The 22,886-nt window shown below is 45.6% G+C and overlaps 1 protein-coding gene across 3 annotated transcripts in view; it reads right to left on the bottom strand.

Annotated features, from left to right (window-relative positions):
* The window catches only part of LOC143764782 (proprotein convertase subtilisin/kexin type 4-like), a 353,321-nt gene that overhangs the window by 20,490 nt on the left and 309,945 nt on the right, over positions 1–22,886 (bottom strand). For 2 of the 3 annotated variants that reach the window (XM_077250736.1, XM_077250737.1), the window contains 5 exons: positions 17,036–17,136; positions 16,848–16,951; positions 5,461–5,578; positions 5,180–5,359; positions 4,986–5,110 (listed from right to left, as the gene is read on the bottom strand). In XM_077250736.1, the coding sequence (XP_077106851.1) occupies positions 4,986–5,110; positions 5,180–5,359; positions 5,461–5,578; positions 16,848–16,951; positions 17,036–17,136 (628 nt within the window). The remainder of the gene's footprint in view (positions 1–4,985; positions 5,111–5,179; positions 5,360–5,460; positions 5,579–16,847; positions 16,952–17,035; positions 17,137–22,886) is intronic. The other variant, XM_077250738.1, reaches the window with a different exon arrangement.

Genomic DNA, 22,886 nt, shown 5'->3' with positions numbered 1-22,886 from the left:
GACCGCTTAAGATTGTTTAATTTAGCTATACTGGATCTAAGCTGCCTTTCTGAGTTACACAAATAGGTTAGACATAAATTGCCAGCTCCATAGTTTATCGTCAGAAAAATATACCCACATCAACATTATGAAAAACTGAAGCCTAAGTAGATAAAGTGCTTAATGTGCTATATATGCACCATATAATACAAAAGTCATAACTCATACGAATAATTCACTTAGCTCTTGGCTCCTCCAGCATTCTCTTTGAGCATCCATGTAAATACATTAGCTCACGCTGTCCCGACGCGTTTCTCCCCCGTAATCTTTTGTCAGGGGGTTCATCAGGGGACTTAGATTGCTTATCCTTACTAGGTTGTAAAGCTACAGACAGGAATCAACCTGCCGTCTGCCAGAGTCTGTGCTAACTGCTACCATATCCACTCTCTTATATAATGTGGAACTTTAGTATCCACCCACCTCAATTAGATTTTAGCGTCCTTTCCGTCCCCGGCGCCATACTGCACATGCTGCGCTGTATCCGGTAAAGACTCTGCTCACATTAATGACGTCAGAAGCACTCCATGGAACGCATATGCTCACATTAATAACGTCAGACGCGCTCCGTGGAGCGCAAATGCGCTCCACCATACGTCTGTGATATGCGCAGCCGCAGAACACTGTTTCTGATCCCCGAGGTATAATACCCTCCTTTCTCATCGCGCTCACTTCTCAACTGAGCAGACGTCTGCACTTTCTCATGTGTCCATCAAATCTATTTTATGTGCTGCCCAGATGAAATATAAATATAGCCACTAAATAAAGAGATCCATATGTGTGTGTTGTCTCTGTGATTACTAGTTTGTTAGTGATTACCTTGGGATATAAGGGACAGCCATCGTGGAGCGGGGGCGCCTCATCGCATATTTAGGGTGCCAACCTCCGCTGTCAGGAAGGACATCAGGCTTTAGTGCCTATTAGGGCTAGGAGAGGCATATTATATTTAACAATATTTTTTCTTTTTTTCAATTATTCATTTTTTCATTTTGATAATTTTTTATTGTTACTTGTGTATATTTTTTTCATTTTTTCTACACTTGGGTTTTTTTTTGTATCATTGAAATGCCTTTTGTATAAGAGTCTCTATTTGTAGGCTGTATCCCTTGTTCCTAGTATATGTAGTTCCTATAGGGATGTGTTTTATCTATTTTTTTGGATTTTTTGGTATTATATGGGATTATTAATAAAGATTGATGGTTTTAAGGGGTAGGTTTTTTTGTTTGGTAGGACAGCTGAAACTTTGCCTGCTGCAGGAGAAGAACAAACATGCTCATCTACAAGACCTAGCTTCCTGTCCCACTTTGCAGGGGGGCACGGGATACCACTCTTGACGCCCGAGCAGTGTGAACAGGTGGCCGAATAGGTGGAATATAATGCTTAGAGTTTCCCAGCACCACCGTCTTCCACACGGTCTGGTCTCACTAGCCAATAGCCTGGATCACATAATCCTCACCCTGATACTCCTTCTTTCGACCATGGCGAACACAGTGTTTTTATGATATTGCGTTTTTTGCATGATTGTCTATCTTATAACTATGTAATGATGATGTTCGATAAGTTATCTTATGTGTAGGAAGTAGTTTTACATCACCCCTCACTAGGACCCATAGAAGTGCTGGAATAACGACAAACAGCCATAGTCTTGCATGCCACTCTGATGTTTTTTTGAACAAAAATAAAAGGAATATTTGTACGGATTGGTGAGTGCAGCTTTTTTATACTCTTTTGACTAGAACAATTTTTCTAGAAATAAAAATCTAAAAATAAAATAAAAAAGGAATATAAGAGTTTGGTAAAATAAAATAAAAAAAATATCCACTAAAATACTGAAACTACAATTAGAACTCCTAAACGGATGTCAGTAAGAAAAAAAAAAAATCAGAACATCCGCAACTATCTGACAGTAATTGTAATTATATTTTAGTAAAAAATACAGTAGTATAAGTTAACCCCTTAATGACATCGGACGGGATAGTATGCCCGATGTCAGTACCCCCGCTTTGATGTGGGCTCCGATGGTGAGCCCGCATCAAAGCCAGGACATGACAGCCGACGTGTGCCCGCAATAGGCGCGGGTGGAATCGCGATCCACCAGCGTCTATTAACTAGTTAAATACCACTGTCAAACTCTGACCGCGTCATTTGACGTGCGCTTCCGGCCATCGGGCCGGAAATACACACATCATTGACCCCCGTCATATGATCAAGGGTCAGCGGTTCGCCGGCATAACAACCAGATGTCTCCTTGACACCTCTATGGTTGTTAATGCCGGATTGCTATGAGCACCACCTTGTGGTCGGCGCTCATAGCAATGCAGTAATTCTGCTACATAGAGGCGATCTGAGTATCGCCTCTATGTCCAGTAGCAGAGCAGATTGAGCTATGGCAGCTTCTAGCCTCCCATGGAGGCTGTTGAAGCATTTCAAAAGTTAAAGAAAAAGGTTTTTAACCATATTACAAAATAAAAAAAACATAAAAAGTTCAAATCACTCCCCTTTTGCCCCATTCAAAATAAAACAATGAAAAAAAAAATCAAACATACACATATTTGTTATCGCCAGGTTCATAATCACCCGATCTATCATTAAAAATAGGATTAACCTGATTTCTAAACGGCGTAGCGAGAAAAAAAATCAAAACGCCAGAATTACGTTTTTTTTGTCCCCGTGACATTGCATTAAAATGTAATAACGAGTGATCAAAGGAACGCATTTGCACAAAAGTGGTATCATTAAAAACGTCAGCACGGCGCACAAAAAATAAGCCCTCACCCAACCCGAGATCACGAAAAATGGAGCAGCTACGAGTATTGGAAAATTGCGCAATTTTTTTTTTTTTTTTTAAGCAAACTTTGGAAAAAAAATTTCACCACTTGAAAAAAGAACCTAGACATGTTTGATGTCTATGAACTCATAATGAGCTGGAGAATCATAATGGCAGGTCAGTTTTAGCATTTAGTGAACCTAGCAAAAAAGCCATCAAAAAACAAGTGTAGGATTGCACTTTTTTTGCAATTTCACCAAACTTGGAATTTTTTTTCCCGTTTTCGAGTACACGACATGCTAAAACCGATGGTATTGTTCAAAAGTACAACTCGTCTCGCAAAAAATAAGCACTCACTTGGCCATATTGACGGAAAAATAAAAAAGTTATGGCTCTGAAAATAAGGGGAGCGAAAAACAAAAAACCGCTCTGGTAATGAAGGGGTTAATTACTACATTACATTTTTACTATAGATTACACTGTTTATATACATACAGCCATCAACTAATTACACTTGAAGAAAAAAAACAAAAACAACCAAATACAGACAGGTAGCACAAAAGAAAAAATGTCAAAAATCTCAAGGTCAATGGCAGAAAGGGGTTTGGGGAAAGGGTTAGGCTACTTTCACACTAGCGTCATACGACGCACGTCGCAATGCGTCGGTTTGGAGAAAAAACACATCCTGCAAATTTGCCCGCAGGATGCGTTTTTTCTCCATAGGCTTGCATTAGCGCTGCATTAGCGCTGCATTGCCACACGTCGCATGTAACGTTTTTTTGTGCGTCGTGTCCGCCATTTCCGCCCGCGCATGCGCGGCCGGAACTCCGCCCCCTCCTCCCCGGACATTGCAATGGGGCAGCGGATGCGTTGAAAAACTGCATCCGCTGCCCCCGTTGTGCTTCTATTTCACACTATGCGTCGGTACGTCGGCCCGACGCCGATGCTAGTGTGAAAGTAGCCTTAGGGAGGTGGTAGAAGGGTAGTGAAAAAGAGGAATTATAAATAAGCAGGAGACAGGAAAAGGTCAGGAACTTCTAGCTAAAGTTCTTCAAGTCTTAAATCGTTAGCAGCAGCAGAAGTGATGGCACAGTCTGGAAAAAGTCAGTGGCACAACAAGTCTCAGCAGGTGAGAAACAAAGACACAATGACTGGTCTGTACACTTCTTCCAACTGGAGTAAGGTGGTGCAGAGCCGTCATAGACAAGTTAAACTGCCCTCTTGATCACTGATTACATTATTATTGTAATAATGTCCTTTCTCTTAAATATATCTAATATTGCATGACATTTAACCTCCTAGAATTAGAACAATATTAAGTTATTATTAATTATTATTTATTGTTATAGCGCCATTTATTCCATGGCGCTTTACATGTAAGGAGGGGTACACATAATAAAAACAAGTACAATAATCTTAAACATTACAAGTCGTAACTGGTACAGGAGGAGAGAGGACCCTGCCCGCGAAGGCTCACAATCTACAAGGGATGGGTGAGAATACAGTAGGCGAGATGTTGAAGTATTGTGCAAACTAGCTATATGTGTGCTAACTTTTGTGGTTTTTAGCTAGTTTACCTTATCTAGATAAAAACCAACGTGTCATTACTTGCTTTTTCTGGTATTGTAGATAACAATACGGTCTACGGTCTTACGGTCTAGCAATATGACCTGTCATATGTGCAGTTACATTCCTATTTCTGCAAACTCTATACTTTCAAAGCTAAAGTTTTTGTTAAGACACGCCTTTATTTTTATTTAAATGTGAAGAAGTTGTATTGGGGCAGACAGGATGTGCTGACATCTTTGTTCTTCCGTCATTCTCTCTCCATGCTAGCATGTTCACTAAATAACAAATTACCGTACAAATTCAGGTGTGGATGATTTCTAATTGGAAATAGACTAAAAACTCCACTGACCATCATTGTTGCAGGGGAGAGCGGATCTCCATGGGGCGATGAGTACATGTTCTCTGATGTCAGAAACAGCAGACAACTTTACTCGATCACAGGGTCTTCAGACATGATGAACCGAGGATCCCGTGCCATAACTGTACATCATTTTAAGGGAACCCCTTCCCAATTATGACGTACAGTTAGGTCAAATGTCGTGAAGTTGTTAACCTTTCGTATTTACAAATTATCTGTATTTGTAAGAATAAGAATAATACAAGTTGTACCAACCAGTGTTTCGGGAGTCTCCTTTGTTCACAACTTCAAGGGTCCATGTGCCTCGTGGATTTTCATCCCATGTGTGTGTACTCATGAAGGACCAGTTTTGATACCCTGCAGAACTGGTATCATATGGTCTAGAAAACTGAGACATGTTAGACTTCTTAAGCGTCAATAAGCTAGCATTTCTACTGTTACAAGCTTACCTTAATGCCACAAGCACAGAACGTGTACCCATCGGGCTGGTGAGGGAGATTTCAAGATCACCCCTGCGGCTATAGCTGAGGGAGGTTTGGACTTGCACATGTTCAAGAGACCTGACATAGTTTGGTCTTCCTGAGCAGCCACTGATATTGCGACTTACTACAAGATGTGAGGTTAATTTTCTATAAGAAAGAAGGAATAATCACCAAAGACTAACCAATACCGCAGTGCAAGACAATAAACAGATTTTAGTTAGGGATAGCAAATCAACATTGACACTTACTGAGGACTACTCACAAGCTTCACCAAGCACATTCTCTGAGGACGTGTAGCTTCCCACTTTAGAGCTAAGTCTACCAATTTTCCAGCATTCAAAAGTCCATACCCATAATGGTGGCTCACTCAAATTAAAAAAAAAAAAAGTTACACAATTGCAACTCACTAATTTTCAATTTTCAGTTACAGGATTGGTCCAAAACTAATATTGATTTTAATCCTAAACGCCGGGTAGAGCAGGGCCGCAGAGCAAGAGAAGAGCAAAGAGCTGAGCAAAGCCACAGAGTGCAAAGCCAAGAGCAGAGCAAAGCTGCAGAGTGCGGAGCCGAGAGTAAAGCAAAGCCGCAGAGTGCAGAGCCGAGAGCTGAGCAAAGCTGCTGAGTGTGGAGCAAAGAGCAGAGCAAGGTCACAGAGAGCAGAGCAAAGCTGCAGAGTGCGGAGCCGAGACACGGAGCAAAGTCACAGGATGCAGAGCAGAGCCACAGGAGGTGGGGCTGATGGCAGAAGTGAACACAAGGAAACACAGAGAGATAGGGGAGGCTCAAGACAGGGACACAAACGGACTTAGGAATAGGCCTAAGTTAAGACAGGGTCAGGAACGGGACAAGGCACAGAAACAAGGACACAGGCCAGGGCACAAGGCCCCACTGGGTGGCAGACATGGGAGTAACAGAACACAGGCACAGGCCAGGGTACGACGCCCCACTGGGTGGGTAACACAAGAGATAGAGATGGGACCTGGCACCTCAGCAGCGAGAAACTGAGGAAGTTGCTCAGGTATCATCCAATGGGTGGGGATGCCTTAAGTATCAGAGGCCTCTTCGCAATTGGCAGGGGACACCTTAGGAAGGTGCACACAGTCTCAATAATTATCAGGAGTTGCCAGCGCCGCCCCCCTATGCACACAATCAGGAATCATGCACAGAGCAGGCAGGAGACATGAGGCACACAGCATGGAACCGGCAGAAGACATAACCCACAGCATGGCCAGGAGCAGTGAGCAAGTTGGTGTGTAAGGCAGGTGGGGGATGGGATGCCATGCACTGATGCCGGCAGGGTTGTTACAGTACCCCCCCTTTACGGCCCCCTCTTCTTTAAGTCCACCAGGATGATTTGCAGAAGAAAAATAGGTCCACACACAGTCCAAGCCATTATGACATCTTTAGGGTAGAATGAGGCAGGCATGAAATCAGCAATACGGGAGTGCCAAGTCTCTTTCTGCCCAATGAAGTCAGCCCTCACCATGGAAGATGCAATTAATGGAACTTCTTCCTTTTGTTAGGTAGAAAGCTGAGACATGAGAACTTCCACTTTGGTATCTCCACCAACAGGCCAAAAGGAAGCTGAAGGTAAACTTCTTGCGACTTGGTTGATTCAAATGAAGCACCTTGCTGGGTCTCCAGACCAGAAAGGGTGATAGAGTCTTAGGCTCAGAATGACCCATGGGCATACCAGACAGCATACGGAAGACAAACCTCTTCGAGTATAAAGCTCCGACTTGGAGATGTAGATGTCCTTGCAGGACTGGACTGCCCTTAAGTAGGGCTCGGCCATCACCAGACAATGCCCTCTTCGGGTTCTGGAGCTGTAGAACGGAGATCACACATCGACTCCGTTTGGCTGGTGGCTTAAACACACCAAAGCTCCCAGAAGGCAGAGACACAGTCATTGACTTTAATTGAGAGGGGGTACTCTCGCCAAGGGCAGCCACTCTTACTGGCCCAGGGTTTTGGAGTACAGGCTTCACAGGGCAGAGACCGTCAGGATGTTCCTTACAACCGCAGCGATACCGTATTTCATTCTCAGAACTAGATTCAGGCTGTAGGTTTGCTAGCCCACTCTTATCAGACCTCTTGGATTTTGCTCGGGTGGCTGCTTTGGCAGGTTGTGGAACAGGTGAGTCTTGGACGGTCAAGGACGGATAAGATGGTTTACCCAAAGGTTTCTTTCGTCTGATCCGTTTCTGTGAGCTTGGGAAGGGGGGGGGGGGAGAGACTTTTCAGGAGACGCTGTACTAGGCTTATCGAAGACCTTACAGAAGGCCACCAGGAAGGCTGGCAGATTCGAGGTGAAGGGATCCCCTGCTTCCCAGAGGGTTTTGAGCCACTTCAAAGCATCTCCTGCTAGGTAGGTCATTAAGAATCCTAATTTAATCCGATCTGTGGCAAAATAGGGAGCATGCCACTTGAAATAACGCAAGAACTGCTCCAAGAACACACGACACTGCTTTGGATCTCCATCATAGTATGGCGGATCTGCTGGGACGGGTTCAACTTTAGGAGCGCAAGCTTCAAGTCAATCAAATAGCTCATTAGAGATGATGATTGTGGGTGGAGCAGTGAAGGACAGGATTTCAGACAGGGTAAGGAAATTATCCAGTTGCTCATGATGGCCAGAAAAAAGTTCATCTTGCTCAGAGAGCAAAAGTACATGGGACTCAGCAGGGTCCATGGCCTGAGCGAATTGTCACGCTCGCGCAATGACTGGCTGGAGTGAATGTGGGGGTGTGGCCTCACTGTGCCACAAACCAGACTACCCTGGAAGAGAAGTGACTAAGCAGCTACCTTGGTGTTCACTGGAGCCACTGAAGTTGAGGTCAGGCTTGTGCGGAAGGTAGCTACCAGGTACCACTCCAGGGTGGTGTCTGGCTGTGGCTGCTGATCCCACTGGGGACGGAACACTGACAGGCAGGCGGGCTCGGCTGAGAAACTGGCAGGCAGGTGGGCACGGCTGAGATACTGGCAGGCAGGCGGGTATGGCTGAGACACTGGCAGGCAGGCATGGCTGAGACACTGGCAGGCGGGCAAAGCTGAGACAGAAAGGATAGGAACTGACTTGGAAAGCACAGGAACACAGAGAGGTGTGAGTGATATATATGAACAGGTAGGGACCTGTTCAGACAGTAGGAGCAAGAACTGATTCAGGGAGGACAGGAACACAGACAGGTATGAGTGTTATATGGGGACAAGTAGGAACCTGTTCAGACTGGAAGAACAAGGAGCAAGGTGCGGAATGAGAGCGGAGCAAACCACAAGGAGCGGAGCGGGGCAGAACCGCAAGGAGCAGAGCAGGGCAGAACCGCAAGGAGAAGAGTAGAGCAGAACCGAAAGGAGCAGGGCAGGGCAGAACCGCAAGGAGCAGAGCAGGGCAGAACCGCAACGAGCAGAGCAGGGAAGAACGCAAGGAGTGGAGCAGGGTAGTGCAGGACCGCAGAGCAAAGAGCTGAGCAAAGTCGCAGAGTGCAGATCCAAGAGCAGAGCAAAGCCGCAGAGTGTGGAGCCAAGAGCTGAGCAAAGCCGCAGAGTGCAGAGCAAAGAGCAGAGCAAAGTCACAGAGTGTGGAGCCGAGAGCAGAGCAAAGCCACAGAGTGTGGAGCCGAGAGCAGAGCAAAACCACAGAGTGTGGAGCCGAAAGTAGAGCAAAGCTACAGAGTGTGGAGCCGAAAGTAGAGCAAAGCTACAGAGTGTGAAGCCGAGAGCAGAGCAAAGTCACAGGATGCAGAGCAGAGTGCAGAGCAAAGTCACAGAAGGCGGAGCAGAGCCACAGAAGGCAGGGCTAAGAGCAGAAGGAGTGAACACAAGGAAACACAGAGATAGGGAAGGCTCAAGACAGGGACACAAATGGACACAGGAATAGGACTAGGTTAAGACAGGGTCAGGAACGGGACAAGGCACAGAAACAAGGACACAGGCCAGGGTACAAGGCCTCACTGGGTGGCAGACACGGGAGTAACAGAACACAGGTACAGGCCAGAGTACGACGCCCCACTGGGTGGCTAACACAAGAGATAGAGGTGGGACCTGGCACCTCAGCAGCGAGAAACTGAGGAAGTAAATTGCTCAGGCATCCTCCAATGGGTGGGGATGCCTTAAGTATCAGAGGCTTCTTCGCAGTTGGCAGGGGACACCTTCGTAAGGTGCACGCAGTCTCAATAAGAATCAGGAGGTGCCAGGGCCCCCCCCATGCACACAGCCAGGGAGAAAGCGCAGAGCAGGCAGGAGACATGAGGCACACAGCTGGGAACCGGCAGAAGACAGAACCCATAGCATGGCCCAGAGCAGTGAGCAAGTTGGTGTGTAAGGCAGGTGGGGGATGGGAGGCCATGCAGTGATGCCGGCAGGGTTGTTACACACACTAAGCACAAAAATGGACACTACCTGAACAAACAGGCTAGGAACCAACGTTCGGGCAGAGAGTGGAGGATGGATCTGCCTAATATAAATCCTGCCGACACAGGATAGGTTGGGTAACCAAATCTTTGCAGGACATACGGTTAAATTCCTACAAAGACCGTCCCCACCCCCCTAAGGCCAATGGAAACCATGTGCTGAGAAGCCATGTGGTGATCACAGTGAGTAGGGAGGCGCTGAGAGGGCTTGCGAGTTGCCACATAACAGTACCCCCCTTATGCCCCTCCCTTTTTAGGCCAGACCACCGAGGAATGGTAGGGGTGCAAATATTTTCAGCAAGCATCCTCCTAAAGGATGCATTACCACTCGCATCCTGTAGACAGGTGGCCATAACACCCCGAAAACCCTTGGATGGTTGGGTTTATGCCACCAGGACAAGATTCCCACTTAAAGTAAAAACCAAGGTCTTATCTGGGGAGACATAACCTACAGGGAAGGAGCTGCTTTAACCACCTCAGTCGGGTTATGAGTCTCAGGCAAGGAAGGCAAGTAACACTGGGAATTGGGCATGACCTTGGCTAGGCAGGCAGAGAACATAATGATCCCCCTCTGGAGCACCTGACCGGTAGATCAGTCAACAACCAGATGTAGACAAAACCATGTAAGATTTAAAAGAACGAAATCTACAGAGCTAGGTAGGACATAAAAAGAGATTCTTTCAGAGTGTTGAACTCCAAATTACAGGGCAATAGGTAGTGTGACGAATAGGCTATGCCAAACATTGTTCATCTAATGAAGGCAACAACAAGGGGACGAACAAGTTGTTGTGTAGGAAGAGGAGCTTGGCAATGGATCTGGCTTGTCTTCCCCAAATCAAGGTGACTTCAGTCAAAAGCTTTGGAGAGCTAACTTTCCTATCCAGGGTCATCTCTCCGTCTGTCCCAAGGCGCTGGAGGCTTCCAGGCTTAATTGGGCACAGAAGGTTGCCACTAGAGACTCTTCACTCCAGGTCAGCTCTGCTGCCAGGGTGAGGAAACGTAAGGCATATTGAGCCATGGTTTCTGTGCCTTGTCTTAGAGTCAGCAGGGATGAGGTGAAAGATGAGGGCTGGTGAGGTTCCTCGAATATTGTCGATAAACACTGCAGCTGAATTGCCATCACATGAACCCCTTCACTTCTGGGCCGTTTTCCGTTTGAGCATTTGTTTTTTGCTCCCCTTTTCCCAGAGCCATAACTTTCTTATTTTTGAATCAACATTGTCATGTGAGGGCTTGTTTTTTGTGGGACAAGTTGTACTTTTGAACGACATCATATACCATATGGTATGCTGGAAAATGGGGAAAAAAAATCCAAGCGTGATGAAATTGCAAAAAAAGTGCAATTCCACAATTGTTTCTTTTTTGTTACTATGCTCACAAAATGCTAAACTAACTTGCCAATATGATTCTCCAGCTCATTATGAGTTTGTAGATACCAATCATGTATAGGTTATTTTTTTATTTAAGTGGTAAAAAAAAAATGCAATGTTTGTTTAAAAAAAAAAAAAAGCGTCATTTTCCAAGACACGTAGCATCTCCATTTTTCGGGATCTGGGGCTGGGTGGGGGATTATTTTTTGCACACCGAGCTTACGTTTTTATTGATACCATTGTGGTGTAGATATGATGATTTGATCGCCTGTTATTGCATTTTAATGCAATGTTGCAGCGACCAAAAAGTAGTAATTAGTCCTACCGGTAATGGTGTTTCCAGGAATCCATGACAGCACCACCAGGAGGTAGTCCTTCGTATCCTTGATAGGGACAAACAGATGGAAGAGGTTAAATAGCTCCTCCCCACCACCACCCTTCAGTGATTTTCCCAAGTACCACACCAGGATGGATGCAACAACTATTTTATTGAACCACCTCTCTACACATGTTCATATCACACATCAGATGAGAAATTCAAGGGATGGTATATAAGCGGTGCTGTCATGATGGACTGCTGGAAACACCATTACCAATAGGACTAAGGCTAGGGTCACATTGCGTTAGGGCAATGTCTTTTTCGGGGTCGTGTTAAACGTCCCCGCTAGCGCAGATCCCCGATCTGCGAGAGCGGGGAACGGACCTCGGGCACGCCGCGGACGCTGCAAGCAGCGTCCGAGGCGTGCTACAAAAGACCGGCACATCGCTAGCGCGTGCCGAAAATGACACACGCTAGCAATGCGCTTTAACATTGCGGGCAATGGGAGCGCTAACGGACGCGTTGCACGGCGTTAATTTCCCTGTGCAACGCTGTCCGTTAGCGCTCAGCCATAAACGCAATGTGACCCTAGCCTAAATTCCTACTTTCAAGGATGTCCCTACTGACAGAACCACCAGGAGAAATACCAACTAACTCCTACTTGGGCAGGATTACTGCTTGGAGGGCTATTTATTCTTGAGGCGAATAAGCCTATCTCTGGTGTACCCCAGTGCTGGGTCAGCTGGACAGAGACCATTCCGAGGGTTGAACCTTCTTTTTGCTTAAGAAATCTGCTACCTGATTTTTTTAGCCTCTCAGGTGTACTGCCATAATTGATTTTACCGATAGCTCTGCCCAGTAGAATATTGTCTCTGACAGTTCTTGTAAGTGACGGAGACTCGGACCTCCCTGATGTAGTAGGAAGGATACTGTGGTCGAGTTGTCCGAGAAGATACTGACATGTTGATTCTGTAGCTCTTCTCAGCATCTCGCCAGTGCTTCCCAGACCGCTCTGAGTTCACTGTGGTTTGAGGAACTGTTGTGCACCGATGTGGACCAGGTTCCTTGGAGGTAATGACCTTCCATGTGGGCTCCCCAAACTCTGAGGCTTGCATCCATAGTGATGTTTACGCACAAGAACACTCTCCAGGATTCTCATGGCTTTCCTGATGGAGATGTATTTTCACTTTTGTACGGTCTGAATATCCTGTTTGGCTGTTGTTTGTGTGGCAGAAGGAATGAATACCCCTGTTTGGAGTCTAGGAGTACCCCCAGAAACACCTACTTCCTTTTTGGTCTGAAACTTGGTTTATTTAAGTTTATTATCCTCCCCAGATTCTCCAGGAGTGACATGATTGTTATTAAACATTCTTCCATCTGTGGCTGAGTCTGCCACTAATAGTAAGTCGTCCAAGTATGGGACGATGAGAATGTTCTTTTCTCTTAAGAAGGCCATAACTTCTACCATGACCTTTGTGAAAATTCAGGGAGCAAAGGAGAGACCGAATGGCAGGCACCTGAACTGGAAATGTTGTACCCTTCCGTTGGTCTTTTATTGCAAACCTGAGGTACTTCTGGTGCGAGGCATGGATAGGTACATGGTTATAAGCACTTTTTAGATCTAGTGCGCTCATTACTGAGTCCTTTTTTTATTAATGGTATGACCAATCTGAGTGACTCCATTTTGAACTGCCCCTAGGCTACCCACCGGTTTAGTGGTTTTAGATTTATTATTGTTCAGCATTCCCCTCCTGGTTTCTTTATGAAAAACAGACTTAAATAATGTCCATGGAACTGTTGGGGATGAGGCACGTGAACTAGGATTGGCAATTCTAGGAGCTCCTGTATATCCTTCAGAAGTATTTGGTGGGCCACTGGAAACTGGGCATGGGTTAGGCAGTATTCTCTTGGGAGACAACTGGGTGAGCTCTATCCTGTACCCTTGAGAGACAGTTTGCAGAATCCACGGATTCTGGGTAATATCCTGCCAACCTTCCAGGAAATACTGGAGTTTCCCCCCAATACCTCTGGCATCATTGCCTGCTGGGTCTTGGTTTTTGATCCTGAAAGGAGCCTTTACCCTTGCCACCTTTGTGGTAGCTTCACCTGACGGACTTCCCCTTTCCTTTATAGTCCTCCCTGGGGTGAGATTGAGTCCTCCCAAAGGATGGCATTCTCTTTGGGTTTTCCTCGGGAAAGCCCTTCTATTTATCTGACACTTTCTCAAGCAACTCGTCTAGAACTGGTCCAAATACATGCAGGCTAGTAAATGGTATTGAACAAAGTTTATTTTTCGACTGGGTATCCCCAGTCCACGATCTTAGCCACAGAGCCCACCTCGCTGCGTTTGACAGCTCATTGTTTCTTGCTGCAAAGCAGATTGATTCTGGTGACGCATCTGCCATAAAGTCAATCGCCATTTTCAACAATGGTAGTGACTTCAGGATTTCATCCCTGGGAGTTTTGCTTTTAATGTGGCTCTCTAGCTCGTCGACCCATAAACTCATCAACCTGGCTACCGAGGAGGTTGCTTTGTTCACTTTTATGATGGCTGCAGATGACTCCCAAGCTTTTTTAAGGAGGTCCTCCAACCTCTTGTGCAACGGATCTTTAAGGCCAGATGAATCTTCAAAGGGAATGGCCATTTTCTTAGTGTTGAAGATTGACATACCTGTGGCTAGAGTCTCTGTTTCCCATACCTTGGTCTCTTCCGGATCAAAAGGAAGGCAGTACTTGAAATCCCTTGGGACTACAAGCTTCTTCCCATTCTTCCAATATCATTGCCGTTAAATGATTATTAATTGGAAATACTCTAGTCCCACAAGCTCTCAGGCCACCAAACATCTCATCCTGGACTGTCAATTGTTCCATGGATTCCTCAACCTTCATGGTACTCCTGACAGCTTGCAGGAGCATGTCTGTTTTTGGAAGAGAACAGATATCCTTTCTGTTCTTTTCCGTTCTACTGAGGAACCCTCTCCTTCACCCAATTCCAGGTCAGAGTAGCATGACACTACTCCTTCCTCTGAACTTAGACCCATGTCCCATCTGGGTCTCTTAGGAGAGGGGGATTGGGCTGGTAGTAGTGCTGAGACTGTAGTTTGTACTTCCTCACTGATCATAGTTTTTATACTGGTCAGTAAGGAGGTTTGCTCCTCAAGTAATTTGGAAATGCATTCTTCACATAACTTCTTATCATATCCTTCTGAAAGTCTGGCCGTGCATAGGGACATCTGCTAGCTTTCCTTTTGCTGCTGAAGTGGACCGCCTAGGCGCCTCCTTATCCTGAAAGACAGTATATAAAGAAGGGCCCAGTAGCTATTGGATCTAGTGATCAGCTAAGAGACCCCTACTACACCTCAATCACACAGTCCAGGGATGGCTTTATGGATTGACGTCAGGACGGCTAGCACTTTCCATATTTACTAAGTCAAGTGTGCTGTCCGATGTCAGTCTTTAAGTTGTCCGCCTTACCAGGCTTCAAGACATCTGATTAGTCATCCTTCCGAGCCCAGCTGCTGTCAATTCCGGCGTTGCAGGTCTCCAGCCAAACTGCGCAGGCTCTCATCTGGAACTAACGCCGGCCAGCATAGAGACACCTGTGTCCGGTGCCTTGTTCTCCTGGGGATATAGAAGCCACGCCCCCCAGGCCTCACACCGGCTCGCCCCCGCTACAGAGAGCCAGAAGCCTGACAGGACCCGGGATCTCGTGGACACACCTCCTGGATCCCGTCCGATACTGCCGTTAGTCTAGGGGCAAGACACCGGTCAGACAGCGCTCCCGGGATATTGAAGACCCCCTGGATGTAGTCACCGGCGCGCCTCCTGATAACATCCAAAGCACAAGATGCTGGTTATGAAGCCAGAACAGCAGCCGCTGCCCAGAGGGCCCTGCGTAGGGATGTCGCAGACACCGGGAGAGCACAGCTCAACCGACGCTGAGGGACCTCCTCCAGTATCAGGGCAACTGCGGAGTGAGCCCGCCAGACCAAGCCTGGAGGGAATGTCGAAACACAGGTACCTGAATCTTCGCACCTCTGTACTCCACTTCTGCCTCTGTCCCTGATAGGGACAGGAAAAACACTGAAGGGTGGTGGAGGGAAGAGGCTATTTAACCTCTTCTATGTTCCTGTCCCTATCAAGGATACGAAGTACTACCTCCTGGTGGTGCTATCAGGAGGGACGTCCTGGAAAAACATAATTCTGGCATTTTGAATTTTTTCCTCATGATGCAGTTTACTGATTGGATTAATTCTTTTTCATAATGATAGATCAGGCGATTCTGAAAGTGTCAATAGCAAATGTGTATTTTTATTTTTTTATTGTTTTATTTTGAATGTGGCAATTTAAACTTACGTTTTTTTACTTTTTCATTTTTTAAAAACTTTTTTTTAAACTTTACACTTGCTTCAAAATTCTCCATGGGAGACTAGAAGCTGCAAACATCTGATTGCTAGTGCTAGTGTAGCAGAAATGCTCACTTACCATGAGCGATGACCATTGGGTAGACCCTGGGTTGTTATGCCAACTCATGGTAATGTGACACGGGAGCTGAAAGCCGGGATTAGTGACACGCTTAGAGCGTGATCATGTTAAATGCCGCTGTCAGAGATTGAAAGCAGCATTTAACAGGTTAACAGCCGTGGGTGGATCTGTTGAAATCAGCTGGCGTGTCAGAAAAGACGTGGGCTCAGCGCTGAAACCCACATCAAAGGGAGAGACTTGACATGCGGCGTACTTGTACGGCGAAAATCTTGAAGGGGCTAATTGCCAGCTTCAGCTGGTCTTGACGCTCCCATCGTACAAGACTTGTACTAGAGATTTGGGGTCAGTGATTTCTGATTTGTCAGCTGGGTCCATGGCCCAAATCTAATGCTACACTGGCAGACGAATGTAACACTGGTGAATGTGGACCCACTGTGTCACAGGCCGGGCTTTCCCTGGAGGGGCATGAGTAGGTGCCTATAGAGTCTTCACTAGTGTCTCTGGTGGTGAGGAAACACTGGGTTGCCAGGTGCCACTCCAAGTATATACCTGGAAGGTCAGAGGCGCTGGTATGTGGTACAGGATAGCAAAGACGTGGTTGATGATTCAAGGTCGGGATAGACTGCACAGGTTCAGGATACGCAGTCGAAGTCAGGAAGGAACAAACATGCGAAGCACAAACCAAACTGGACACTAGCTGAACAAACAGGCAAGAAACCAACATTAGGGGGAAAGTGGAGGTGGAGCTGTCCAATATAGAACCTGCCGCCACGGGATAGGCCCAGGGAACCTAATTTCAGCAAGACACAGAAGGGATAAATTCCTGCAGAGACCAGGCCACATGAAAGCAACATGCTGAGAAGCTGCGCGGTGGCAATGGTGAATAAGGAGGTGCTGAGAGGGGAAGCAATTTACCGCCGTGACAGTATGCATCGGTTGTCAATTCCAACGTGTGCAGAGAGCAGACCCAGCCCCGATAGTGACAACTGTGGGATTAAAATCAATATTAGTTTTTGACTACCCCTTTAAGAGGAAAATGTTTCTGGCCTCACCATTTCTGCCAACTCCATTAATTTCCCAGTCATCAGCCTTTAGGTTGGCAGGACTTGATGCACGCACAACAATGTGTTGTACATCTCTCCATGTGAGAGCAGGACTGTGTTCACAAAATTTACAAAATCAGACAACAGACATTTTCTACAGTTCTTTGCAGAAACAATCTAATGCATTCATTTCTTACTTTGCTTCTAGTGCAAGTGCAATAATTCCAGCAGCTAGGGGGGCAGATGCAGATGTGCCAGAGTGGTGCTCTGTACAACGGTAGCGTATATCAGTAGTGACCTGCAAAAAGTTGATAGCATTAAAAGGTTAAAAAGTCTTGCTAAAGTGTTACTTAACCAACAGGTAAGGAGCATACACAAAAACTTGCAGGGGATTGCAACTAAGTTTATGTGGTGGGGTAGGGAATAAAGTAGGAAAAACTTACAATAATGACAACAATAATCGCAACTTGAAACATATACCACCTTCATCACGTAGATACATTATTAGGGGCTGTGTGTACAGTTCTTCAGGTGGAAACCATTTCAGGAAAGACTCCATTTTTGGGAGGGATTGGAGCAGATGTCTAATGTGTATAGAGGTTTCCCAACCTCTCATTTATCAAGGAGCGAAGGATTCAGAAAATCTGGTTTCAGACTGTCAATCCTTTTTATTCCCCAGCGATATAAGCTGCCGTAAGGGGAGTCTAGCAGTGACCCTCTCATACTCTCTCAACATAGGAGTGCTTGGGAGAGCTAGCACTCAAATGTATGTGAGTGTAAGGCAACATTGCTTCTGGTCAAATGTTTGGCGAAACTTAGTGTATGAGGCCTCTAAAAGTCTTTAGAAGAGATAGAGTGGCTAAAGGATTCCTGGAGCAGTACGTTTTTGGTAGGAATGTGTGTATCTTTGATGTGATATGTTTGACAAACACACTTAGGCTATGTGCACATGTTGCAGATTTGTTGTGTTTCAGCAGAAATGCTATAAATCCGCACTGGATTTTTAAAGCAATGTTAATCAATGGCATGCCTGAATTATTGAGCACATGCTGTGGAAATTTCCATCCTTATTCTCAGCGTTTTATTTTCTGCAGCATTTTAATTTTTTTTTACGGATCTGCAGCGTTTCTGCACCCATTGACTTCCTTTGAGTCAGTCAAATCCGCAGCAAAACAAAAGATGTAAAAAGGTTTGCAGATTTGCTGCGGATGTGCTGGCAAAAGCGCTACTGAAAAGGAAATGATGTCATAAGGCTCAGTGTGTGAGCGGAGAATATGTGCGTGTCTGGGTGTGTGTGTCTCTGGGGCTGTGTTCGGGTGTCTGTGTGTGTGCAGGTGTCTGGGTGTGTGTGTGGATGTGTATGGGTTTGTGTGCAGATGTCTGTGTGTGTGCAGCTGTGTGAAGTAACGCTACCGCCGGTACTGTCGGTAACAGCGCTGCGGGATGATGCTGGCAGATGTCAGCGTGATTGACCCGCAGTAAAAAAAAAAAAGCAGACGTGGGCCGATGAGACTACTGCTCCCATTCGGCTATGTCTGCTGTCACTGATAACAGTGACAGAAGGTGCCGTTGATGGGAGAGTAGTATCATCTGCCGGCGCCTGTGCTTACAGTTAAAAAGAAAAAAAAAAGTGTAAAATTACATACATATTCACATAAAAATAAAAAACGGATTACTTACCGGTAATGTTCTTTTATAGAGTCCACGACAGCAACCACGGAGAGAGGGGATCCGCCCCTAGGAACAGGAAACCTACAGAGAGATAAAAGGGGTGGCCCCCCTCGCTCCCTCAGTTGGATTACAGAGAATGAGAGGAACCGCCATAGAAGCATTAGTTAATTACTCCATAGTTACTTAAAGTATGAACCTATTTAAATTTCTAGGCATGTACAAACTGTATATTCTTTCCTATATACAACTAATCCGTCACCAAATGGTAAAACCATGTGCAACTACAAAATAAAGGAGGGAAGTGAGTGGGTGCTGTCATGGACTCTATAAAAGAGTATTACCGGTAAGTAATCAGTTTTTTTCTCTTCTCCACGACAGCACCCACTGAGAGATTTTCAGAGAATCACCTGGGAGGGACCACTGTGTCAAGAATTGATCTACCAAAGGCTAAGTCCGTAGAGGAAGACAAGTCTAGTAGTGACTGTAGAAAGTAGAGGGTGAAGACCAAGTTGCTGCCTTACATATATGAGGTCAATCGGGACATCCACTCTTTAAGCCCAGGAGGATGCCACTGCTCTTGCGGAATGTGCTTTCACGCCCTGCGGCGGGCTCTCGCCTATTGCAGAGTATGCCAGACCAATCGCATCTCTGATCCATCTAGAAAGCGTACCCTTCATGGTTCCAAACCCCTTCCTGTGGCCCTGAAATGACACAAAGAGAGCCCTGCTCAGCCTCCAGGGTCTAGTTCTATCCAAATAGGCCAAGACAGCTCTCTTCACATCTAAGGCTACTTTCACACTAGCGTCATTCGACGTACGTCGTTATGTAGAAAAAACGCATCCTGCAAAGTTGCCCGCAGGATGAGTTTTTTCTCCACAGACTTATACATAGCGACGCATTGCGACAGAGTGCCACACGTCGCATCCGTCGTGTGACGGATGCGTCGTGTTTTGGAGGACCGTCGGCACAAAAAAAGTTACATGTAAAAGGTTTTTTGTCCGTCGGTTCCGCTTTTTCCGACCACGCAAGCGCGGCCGGAACTCTGCCCACTCCTCCCTGCTCATCACACTTGGCAGCGTAAGACTGCATCCGCTGCCCACATTGTGATTAATTAACACACTGTCCGTCGGTACGTCGGGCCGACGGCCCGTACCGACGGACTAGTGTGAAAGTAGCTTAATGTGTGAAGTCTTTCCTCTTCCGGAGTTGTTGGCTTATCATAAAAAGAGGGAAGATAAATCTCCTGAGATCTATAGAATTTTGTAGACATTTTAGGAAGGTAGGAAGGGTCTGTTTTTAACACTATCCTATCATGAAAAAACAATAGAAAGGGAGGATCTATTTACAGGGCCTGGATATTGCTCACTCTTTTTGCTGATACTAAGGCCACTAATAAGACAGTCTTTAATGAAACATACTTAATCAAGGTAGAGTGTAAAGGTTCAAATGGGGCACCAGTCAACGCTTCTAAAACTAGGTTGAGATCCCAAGATGGTATCTGAGCAATATGTACTGGGTCTGCTCGGTGACATGCAGAAATGAACCGGGCTACCCACCTATCCCCCGCAACGTTGTGATTATACAAAGCTCCCAGAGCTGATATTTGGACTTTCAAGGTGGTTACTGATAGTCCTAACTCACGACCTTTCTGCAAGAACTTCAAGATAGAAGGGATAGGTACCTCATTAGAAAGGTCTGCTGGATGGAAATTACGAAATTTTTTCCAAACTTTGGTGTAAATTCTGGTCATGGTCTCTTTCCTACTGTGCAGGAGGGTATTAACTAAATTTTCCGAGAATCTTCTTAGTCTCAGTAACAGCCTCTCAAGTTCCAAGCAGTCAGGCGTAGACCCTTCACCTAAGGATGATAGACAGGCCTTTGAGAGAAAAGGTCCAGATCTCAAGGGAGAATCCACGGGTCGGAGACTGACATGGTCCTGAGCCATGAAAACCAGGGTCTCTTGGGCCAAAATAGTGCCATCAGGATCACTTTCACACCTTCTCTTATTTTCCTGATGACCAACGACAGAATAACCATCGAGGAAAAGGCATAAGCCTGATGGAATGCTCATGGGGCTTGAAGGGAGTTGAGTATATTCGGGTGGGGTGGTCCGCTCTGTATAGCGAAGCGAACCTTTCGACCTGCTGGTTGTTTCTTGTAACAAAGAGGTCTATCTCTGGCATGCCCCACATGTCAGTTATCTTTCTGAAAATACGTCGGCTGAGCATCCATTCCCCTTGATACAGGGTATGCCGACTGAGGAAGTCTGCCGTGGATTTGTCTACTCCTCTGACATTAACAGAGAAATGGGTCACAAGGACCCAAAAGAACGACCTACAAGTCCATATGAAGCAATATGTATAAATTACCTTTATTAGTTCTTAAAGAATATAAAAAATACACGAAATAGCATAACAATACAAAGAATCAGGTGAGGTACAGTGCCGCATGGTATGTACAGACACCGCATTTAAGAACTAATAAAGGTAATTTATACATATTGCTTCATATGGACTTGTAGGTCGTTCTTTTGGGTCCTTGTGACCCATTTCTCTGTTATTGTCCTTTTAGCGACTAGTCCTGTTATGTAGTCTTTTTTCTCAGCATATAGTACTAATTGGTTCAGCTATACTTGAATAGGGACTTGTTTCAATTATGCTGGTTTTTGTTGTGTTTTTGGTTAATTACTCCTCTGACATGAAGAGCTGAAAGGGACAAAAGATGGTTTTCGGCTATACTTAGGATTTTGTCTGCGGTAGACATCAACGGATCTGATCTCGTTCCTCCTTGGCGGTTTAGATATGCCAACGCTGTTATGTTGTCTGATAGAATTCTTGTATGAGATTCTAGCAGCTGTGGAAGAAATTTACATATGGCGTGGTAAATAGCTTTTAGCTCTCTCAAATTTGATGAGTCTTCAGCTTCAACTAAGGACCACTGTCCCTGAACCATACTTTCCCCTAAATGTGCTCCCCACCCAAAGGGACTAGCATCTGTAGAAATTATTCTTGAGGGCTTTATTACCCATGGAAGTCCCCTCGAGAGATGGACTGTATTTAGTCACCATGTCAGAGATTTAACTACTTCAGTCGATAGGGATATTATTCCTTCTATCTGTCCATGCAGCTTCTCCTCTTCCTGTAAGATGGCCCACTGTAACTTTCTAGTATGGAACTGGGCGCACTGTACTGCAGGAATACAAGATGTAAGAGAGCCAAGTAGAGACATCCCCTCCCTTAGGGACATTGAAGGGTTGTCGACTGCTGAAGGAACTTTCCTAATTATTACTGTTATGTTTGCTTCTGGAAGGAGGCATTCCTGACTTACACAGTCCAGATGAAGGCCCAGGAAAAACTGGCAGGTCACCGGAAGCAATCTGGATTTGTTCCAGTTGATCAGCCAACCTAAAGCCTGCAAAGAGGAAATCACATCAACCAGGCGGTGCTGACATTGAGAGATGGAGTTTCTAACCACCAAAAGATCGTCTAGGTATGGAACTATTAGGGTATCTTAAAACCTTAAGAATGACATCACCTTCAGCATTAGCTTGGTGAAGACTCGGGGGTGCCATAGCCAACCCGAAGGGCATTGCTGTGAACTGAAGATGTCGGACTTGACCTTCTAATACGACCGCCACCCGGAGGTATTTCTGATACAAAACGTGTATTGGGAGATGGAAATATGCATCCTTGAGATCCAGGACTGCCATGAAGCACCTGGGAAATAAGAGTTTTATGGATGATTGAATGGACTCCATCTTGAAAGTTCGGAGTTTTAAAAAGGTATTGAGTCTTTTTAAATTGATTATAGTCCTATAAGAGCCATTTGGCTTAGGGACCAGAAATAAGGGAGCGTAAAACCCCTTACCCTTTGATCTGTCGGAACATCTACAAGAATATGTTTGTATAACAGAGCCTTAATTTCTGATTCCAAAGTCTCCTGCTGAGCCTGAGACTTTAGAGAAGTCAACAGGAAGACGTCTGGAGGCATCCGGACAAACTCTAATCTTAAGCCAGATGTTACGAGGCTAATGACCTAGGAATTAGTTGTTATAGCCATCCACTGCTGGCAGAAGATAACCTGCCACCCACCGGCAGGTTAGAGCTACCGGAAGTTATTTCCACCCCTGTAGGGACGCCATGAAGTACCAGATCTGCCAAACAGAGCAACTCTTGCTTAGTTTCTTTGTTGCGCCAGATGTCTTGACTCCAAAAGTCTCTCTCTCTCTTCCGAAAGGTTGTTTTCTGAAAGCTCTCCTATAGGATGGAATATAGGTATTAGGGAATCCCTTCTTTCTTTCGCCTGCTTCAGTAAGAATTTCATCTTGAACTGTACCAAACAGGTACTCACCCTGGCATGGTATAGCGCAGAGTTTAG

The sequence above is a fragment of the Ranitomeya variabilis genome, chromosome 4 (assembly GCF_051348905.1).
Source record: "Ranitomeya variabilis isolate aRanVar5 chromosome 4, aRanVar5.hap1, whole genome shotgun sequence".
Classification (NCBI taxonomy): Eukaryota; Metazoa; Chordata; class Amphibia; order Anura; family Dendrobatidae; genus Ranitomeya; species Ranitomeya variabilis.
Note: the sequence above shows the minus strand (reverse complement) of the source record. Positions and strands in the feature narration are given on the sequence as shown.